Consider the following 8,187-nt stretch of genomic DNA (forward strand, 5'->3'; position numbering starts at 1 on the left):
TTATCTCAGTGCTGTGCAGGGCTGGAGAGCTTGCCTATGGAAGGGATTCCTCTCAATTCCAAGGCCACACTTTAAGTGGCTCTATTACTTGTAATGGTGGTGGAGGGAAGGATACAATATGACTTTTTCTGTTTGTATTTTTCGAGGCATGGTCTTACTATGTAGCTCTGACTAGCCTGGAGCTTACTATGTAGACCAGGCTAGCCTTGAATTCACAGAGATCCACCTGCCTCTGCCTCCTACATGTCGCAATTAAGAACATGCACCACCATGAACAACATAATATGACATCTGTTTATTTTTAAGCTACCCCTAGAGAAGCCTGTGCCCAGTCTAGGGCATGTGCTACCATCTGTCTCTGTTATTTCTCTCACTCCGCCTTTCATAATGCCTGTGCTTCAGTCTGAATTAATGTCTTTTCTTAAGAAAACTGTGCTTTTTTAAAAACAGTTGCATACAGTTATCCATACACACACACAGCATCACAGCTGCAGCATGAGCCTATAGTGCATACCTACGCATGTGGGAGATTTCTGAGTTGTGATTTTGGTCTTGCAATTACCCTTCCCATCTTCAGAACATTAGGTATCTGTATTACCTTACAACCGATAGTAGAATTTGAAGGCGTATCTAAATAGTATCAGTTCTTTACCTTTCCCATTTAAGTCTGCCTAAAATGTTTTTTTCCCCTTGTAGGAGATGGTTCTTAGTTACCTGACATACTCCTACAAGTTAGAAACCATCAAGGCTTTATCTTGAAAGCTGTCTTAAAATGTGTGAGCATGTATTTGGCACCTAAGTACTTGGACTTCCGGTGGACACTCCACCATAGCAGCCTCTTAATGCTCTGGAAAGCCCATGATAAGCTCTAAGCGAACTAACGGCCTTTACAGTTGCTGTTACTGGCTCTCCCTAGTGTGATAGGCCGTGCTCTGGAATGCTTTTCATGTAAAAGCTGTGCTGCAGTAGCATTTTGATGACATTTGGAGTGGGCCTTGCATGTGCCCCTAACATCTTGTGTTGTCCACCTCATCTGAACACACTCCTGCCCAGGAACAGTGGTCTCGTCCCCTTCCTTCTGAGATTCGGCAGGCCATCTTTGCCAACACTTTCACACACTTACTATGAAGCCAAAAAAAAAAAAAAAAAAAAAACTTAGACCTGAAGCCATTTTGCTGTTTTGTTGCCCATTTTTACTGCCAGCCTGATTAGGACCTTCAGGACAGCGTCAGTTTTCCCTTTCCTAATGGCTTACCATGATTAAAGAGCACGTCTGCTTCTCTCTGTAAACACTGTATCGTATGAGGGTTCCTTGTCTGAGTCTATAATGTCAGTGTCCCATGGTTCCAAGGCTGGGTGATACTTAATTTCATTTCTTATCACTGAAAGAGTAACCTATCACAACAGGAAGGGCATGTTTGTAGGAGCAGCTTGCTACTGTGCTGGCAGGATTGGGCGGCAGCTTATTGTAGCATGGCACCAACAAGGAACCAGAGAGATCAGGTTCAAACCACGAACCCCACTTCACCTCAGCTCCTGTACCTGCCAGCTGTGCCCCATGGCCAAAAGGTCCTACAGCCTCCCAAAACACTGCCACCAGCTTGGATCCACTGTTTAAATACATGTGTGTGGGGGTGGTAGTGCATATTACCAAATCCGAACAGGTAGGAAAAGAGAACGTCTTGTAGTTCAAAAGTAGCTAGCAAAAACCACTCTCAAAATTAGTGCCGATACCCCGTAGCCCTTCCCAAGCTGGCAGTGGTGTGAATATGCTCACAGAGGCACTGGCAGTGCCCGCACGTCATTCTCTGTGCTTGTTTCTTGCTCGGTGCTATGCAGCTGCAGAGACTGACAGACTGTGGTGGGCCCTACAGAAATGAGGACTCCTGGCCATAGCTTGAAGTGATCCTGGGGAAGAGCTAGACTCGGAGCTGGATGTTACAGTCGTGGGCACCTCTGCTCATGTGGACTTGACTGCTCAAGCCACACTGAAGAATCGTCAAGAGATTTTTATTGAATGAAACTTTCTATCCCACGAAATTAGACATGAGAATGTAAAGCACGTCCCCTCTGTCAGCCAGTTCAGGTTGTCATCTCCCGTCCAAATTTAACACCTAGTATATATTTATTCTTGGCTAAGTCTAAAATCAAATACAATTATACCGTGATTTTTAAAAGACAATAGATTTTTTTATAACTTTGCTTTTTTAAAGATAAAAATCTCTTTCAAGTTTTAGCCACCATGAAATTATGGATCTTGTTTATCCCAGTTTTGGTACTGATATTTTTATATAGCCAAGGCTTCTGGTGGGCTTTATGTACATGGCTTGGCTTGGGTGGGTGGTGGTGGTGGTGGTGGTGGTGGTGGTGGTGGTGGTGGTGGTGGTGGTGGTGGTGGGTTTTTGCATTTCTGGTAAATGGCTGGGGGAATGATAAACGGGTAATTATAAACTGTTATGGTCAGTAGAAGAGTGGATTACAAAATATATTGAATAAAATTCAAATTTGATCCAGGTATGGTGACCCAGGCCTGTCATCTCAGTACTCTGAAGGAGAAGCAGGAAGATTAAGTTTACGGCCTGGGCTATAGAATGGCAAGATCCTGTGAAGAAAAGGGGGGTTGGGGGGATTAAAATATGTCAGTTCTTAATTTATGTGTTTGTGTAAAATACAAAATTATGTTTTAAAATTGGATTATTTAAAGTTGGACTATTCTTACATTGTTAAATATTTTAAAATCATTTAATAATACATATGCAAACATAACACTATAAGTTTAATTACTAACAAGTAATAATGAGAAAAACATTCTTATATATACTCTTTTTCATATATAGGCCTGTGTTTCCTATGTATGATTCATAGTTATATAAGAGACTCCTAACATCACCCATCGTGGCTCACAGCCATCTAAAACAGTTCTCTGGGGTTCAGTGCCATCTCTGGCCTCCAAGAGTACTGTGTGTATATGGTACTAATACATATATGCAGATAAAACATGTACATAAAACACATCTAAGAATTAAAAAACAAGAAACTGAACAGTAACCTTCCCTACTCAACCTTCCTGTGCTCTGAATCACCTGGTGAGCATGCCTGACGCCTGCGCTTGCTCTGGCCCTGCCAGGCTGCAGGGTGGCAGGCCCATTATCACTTGCCTTCCGTTCTTACTTTCAGATGCTTGGGCTTATTTGCCACCGAAGATCGACCAGAGAAGCCAGTGGAAGCTGAGCCTGCTGGAGTGACTGCCCTGTTAGGAAGGCATCGCTGGGAAGACCATTTGTGCTTCTGGTTCTTGCTCCTCAGAGACCTGACTGTGGAGAACTGGGATGTGGGATAGTCCGCCTTTGAACTGCCTGCAGCGGCAGTGAGCTCCAGGCCCCAGCCAGCTCCAGTCTCTGGCCTTTCTTTGGTGTATACATCTTAGGTACTATGTCAGAACTTTGTCTTAGCCAGCATGTTACATTCTTTGTAAAAGTTGCTGTTCAGCCAGTCACAGTGCGACATGTCTATAACCCCAGCAACCGAGGAGGCCGAGGCAGAAAGACTGACGGAAGTTCCAGACCAGTGTAGGCTACAGCAAGGCCTTGTCTCAAAACAACCCAGCCTGATGTTCTTGTACTAGTACTGTTTGAAAGCATGGATCTTATGCATGGATCTTATCTCATGAACTGGATTCCCAGATCCAGGCCTGGTTTCTGTTACAACCTTGGACAGCTCATCATTGATTTGATCCTCAGTTCCTGTTGTTCATAGGGAATGATGTTTCATGGCTTCTACCTCAAAAAATGAAGACAAGTGAAACCACATTTCTCAGTTGTCGTGTGTTGTTAACAGCATGCAGTGTGTACACAGGCAGTTAGTGCGGCCAGCATCCAGTAAGGTGTGATTGCAGAGCTGTGTCTTTTCCTCCAACTCAGAGCAGAATTCAAGGCTAACTGTGTTTGTACACCGAGAGGTGACTCCGTGGTAAAGAGCAGTTGTCGTTTTTGCAGAGGACCTGGGTTTGATTCCCAGCACCCACACGACAGCTCGCAACCGTCTGTTTTCTCCAGTTCTAGGAAATCTAATGTCCCCTTTTGATCTCTGAGCACATGTGGTACATAAACACATGCAGGCAAAATACTCCTCTACACACAAAATCTTTAAAAAAAAAATTTTTTTTAATTAAATGTGTTATCCTACCATGTTATGTGCTACTAACTTTAATTGGGCTCAGCCTCCTCTGGCTGGCACTGTTACAGGGACTGTTCGATTGCATGAGTATATTCTGCTAAAGTATCGTCAGCAGTAGGGTGGACTTCAGTGATGGGTAGACAGCAGGCATGCATGGTAGCAGGGTTGGAGGTTACCCTTTGTTCCCCAGACACTGCCTTTTGACTAAAGCATTTTGTCTGTGTCCAGGTAGACTCATTTAGATTTTTGTATGGTGTCTTAAGATCAGATGTAGAGATGCAGAGTTTGGAGTTTGCCTAGCTGGTTCGGTCTTGCTTTAGATCAGTATTTCCTTACTGTGCTCCCTCCTCAATTTTGGAACTGTAATATATACCCTATGCTGTTATATGATGGAAGTGTGTGATTTGCCTTTTGATTTTGATTTTACAGAGGATTAGAAATAAGATTGCATAAATCTCAGAAGAAACTTTGAACTTTGGACTTTTAAACTTTGTTGAGAGTGTGTTAGTCTATGGGGACTTTTGAAGTTGGACTAAATGCATTTTGCATTGTTATTATGGCTGCAAGCCTAGGGGGTGCCAGTTGTGGAATGTGGTGGTTTGAGTAGGTATACATAAGACTCATGTGTTTGAACCCTAGGCCCATGGAGAGTGGCACTATTAGGTGTGGCCTTGTTGGTGTAGATGAGGCCTTGCTGGAGGAAGTGTGTCACTGTGGAGGTGTGCTTTGAGGTCTTCTATACTCAAGCTCCACCCAGTGTAGATTCTTGCCTTGTCCAGCACTGTGTCTGCCTGCAGGCTGCAGTTTTCCTGCCATGACAGTAATAGACTAAATCTCTGAGACTGTAAGCCAGCCCCAATGAAATGTGAGTTGCCGTGGTCATGGTGTCTCTTCACAGCAGTGAAACCCTAAGACAGTAACTAACCTGTCTTTCGTTCTGTTTCCAAAAATCTTTGGAAGAATGAAAGTACTTTCTCTCTTTTGTCAAGTCTAGAAATTGACCAGCTTATTTTAATGAGAGATTTTAAAAATTATTCTTCGACAATTTCATATTTTCACATAATGTATTTGATTTGTTCTCATTTCCCTTTCTTCTGCTGAAATCCTTTTTCTTCCCAAGAATCCCCTCTTCTATTTTCATGTCTTTTTAACTTTACTTGGGATTGAGAATTACTCGAACATGGAGAATTTGTTATGAGTGTATCACTAGTAAAGTAATATCCTTCCCCAACAAGAGTTTCATGGATAATCCTTGAGTACAGTTAGAATCTCTTGTATGGTTTTAATACCAGAGTCAGGCTTTCATTACTATGTGTAAACTAAAAGAAAATGCTGTTTGGCCCTCAATATATAGATGCACTCAAAATTGTAATTTAAGAAAACTTACCTAAGCATGTTATATAATTCAACTTTTCTGGGTATGTTAAATTTTTCACAAAATAGAAAAAGAGGAGACAATATATTATACTTCAGGGAGCTCTGCGTTTCGACTCACCCTATGATGGGTTTACTCCAACTAGATGACAGGTTCAAGAGGCTGCGGGTGCTGTGTGGTGGCTCTGGCAGGCACCGTGAACCCTCTAACTTATGTGTGTGATGTTGGTCGTACTGAAAAGTCTTGCCATGGATGTTGAAGAACCCATGCTAACAGACTGCAAATGGAGGTAAATGTGCCTGCTGCCAATGGCATGGACTTTCACAGTGCTCGCTTTCCTTAATGTTATAGAGCCCACTGAGTTGGGCACACCTTTAAGCCCAGCACTCAGGAGGCAGGGGCATGTGGATCTTTGAGTTCAAGGCCAGCGTGGTCTACAGAGTGAGTTCTAGGACAAAGAGCCCCTTTCTCAAACAAACAAAAAATGTAGTGGTACAGCAGTAAGAATGAGTGAGAACCAGTGCCGTCCCTCTTAACTGTGCAGGATTAAACTTTGCTCATTTTGAGATTGAATGGTAGAGCAGGCCTTCCGTACTGAGGGCTGAGAGGAAGGGACTGGTAGGGTGTGGGGCAAGGTGAGTGAGAGCTAAGGCTGAGGAAAGCTGCTGAGCTTTAGAAAATAGAGCTGCCCCTAGGTTTAGGCTCTATCTCAGCAAATCCTTACCACAATAAGAAAAAATGTATGTTTCTCTGGCTTATACTGAGTAAGGTTTGCTCTTGCTCTGTGTTGAATCAAGTAGCTTTGTTCAGTGCTGCAGACATCAACAGGGAACTTGTAAAGAGCCACTTTCTTCAGTCTGGACTTCACACTTACACCTTCTAAAAGCTGAGGCAGAAACTAACATTTGAAGGTGTTGAGGAATTTTCATTGTTATTTTGTGGTGATGGGCATTGAACCCCTTCAGGGCCCTGCACATGGCAAATCAAGAGAGCTACACTCTCAGACCTAATGTTTTCATTATATCTTTATGAATAAATCTTGGTATATAACTTAGTACTTGTACACATCTTAAATAAATTTGTCTCTTTATATACATATACACTTGAAAAACTTGTCGTTGTTATACCTGAAGTGTGAAACTTAACAAGTAGTCAAGCTAGTCTTGAACTTGCTGCAGGCCTTACCTCAGTCAAAGGGCATTTAGAAACAAAAAACCAAAAACCTGGCAGTTCTTAGTAATTCAAGGTGCTGCAAGTTGGAAAGCAAAGTCAGTTTTTTTTTTCTTCTTTGTCTTAATTACAGTTCTACTGCTGTGAAGACTCCATGACCAAGGCAGCTCTTACAGATGAAAACCTTTTCGCTGGGGGCTTGTTTACATTATAGGATTGCTGATCACTATGATCATGGTAGGTAGCATGGGTGTAGGCAGGCAGGCAGGCATGGTGTTGGAGAAATGGTCATGGGCTTTACATCCTGTCCCTCAGTCAGAGAGGGTGACACTGGCCTGGCACGGGCTTTTGAAACCCCAAAGTTCACTCCCAGTGACACACCTCCCACAAGGCTACACTCGATCCTTCTCAAACAGTTCCATTCCCTGGTGACTAAGCCTGTGAGCATATGAGCCATTTTCATTGAAATCACTACTCCTGTTTTGCTATTCCACACCGTAGAGGCTCATGAGAGTCTTCAGCTGTTATCCCTGGGGTGAGGAAGGAACTCACCACAGGTAGCTAACTAAATGCTCAAAATCAGTGGTTCTCAACCTTTTGATGCTGCGACCCTTTAATATAGTTCCTCATGTTGTGCTGGTCCCAACCATAAAATTTTGTCTAGTTATGAATCATAGTGTAATATCTGAGATGCAGGATATCTGATGTGTGACCCCCAGAGGGGCCACCCACAGGTTGAGAACCTCAGCTCAAGAGGCTGTGTACACGGCTAAGGCGCCCTTGGTGCTGTTTGGCCAACACGATTGAGTCCTGAGCTTTCTGTGTTGTCTGTGCTCTTAAGGTCTTTCCTATACCTTATACCCATCTTCACTCTTTAGGTACTGAAGTCCCAAACCTCAGCAGACATCTTGATGTAAGATGAGGGTTTAGGTCTGAATCCACATATTTTATTAGAGTCCTTGGACAGAGGAACAGCACTTCTCCAAGCTTGTATGCTCCTGTTGCCAGCGAGTGTTTCTCAGTGCTCTCCATTGGCGTTTCGAGTGATACCATCTACAGTGCCTGCACTGGTGCTGTAGGTAGATCATTTACACTTTCCCCGGCTCTACTCACTAGATAGTAGAGTGTATTTCCATCCCTGTTGGAGCAAACTTGTCACATTACCCAAAGGTAGCTGTTAAGATTAGATGATGCCAGAAATACTAAATGTGCATTCGTGTGTGTGTGTGTGTGTGTGTGTGTGTGTGTGTGTGTGTGTGTGTGTAGACTCTTTTCTGCTGGGACAGGTGGATCCAGTGAGGGGATTGAGTGTGCTTTGAGAACACAGTTGTATCGGCTTTCGGTGTTAACAGTTTTTATAAATGCTTAGACCTGGAGACTCCCTCTAGAAAACACCTCTCGTCCCTCCCTCATCAAGACCCTTCACCCTCTGGGGCTCATTTATTTAGGCTCATGAACATCTATCT

At 43.3% G+C, this 8,187-nt stretch overlaps 1 protein-coding gene across 1 annotated transcript in view; it reads left to right on the top strand.

The window, feature by feature from the left end:
- Nucleotides 1-5,462, top strand: part of Elp1 (elongator complex protein 1) — a 49,478-nt gene extending 44,016 nt beyond the window's left edge. The window contains exon 37 of the mRNA XM_032903819.1: nt 3,178-5,462. Within this exon, the coding sequence (XP_032759710.1) occupies nt 3,178-3,245 (68 nt within the window). The 3' untranslated portion in view covers nt 3,246-5,462. The remainder of the gene's footprint in view (nt 1-3,177) is intronic.
- Nucleotides 5,463-8,187: the final 2,725 nt, after the last annotated feature.

The sequence above is a fragment of the Rattus rattus genome, chromosome 1, assembly GCF_011064425.1.
Source record: "Rattus rattus isolate New Zealand chromosome 1, Rrattus_CSIRO_v1, whole genome shotgun sequence".
Lineage (NCBI taxonomy): Eukaryota > Metazoa > Chordata > Mammalia > Rodentia > Muridae > Rattus > Rattus rattus.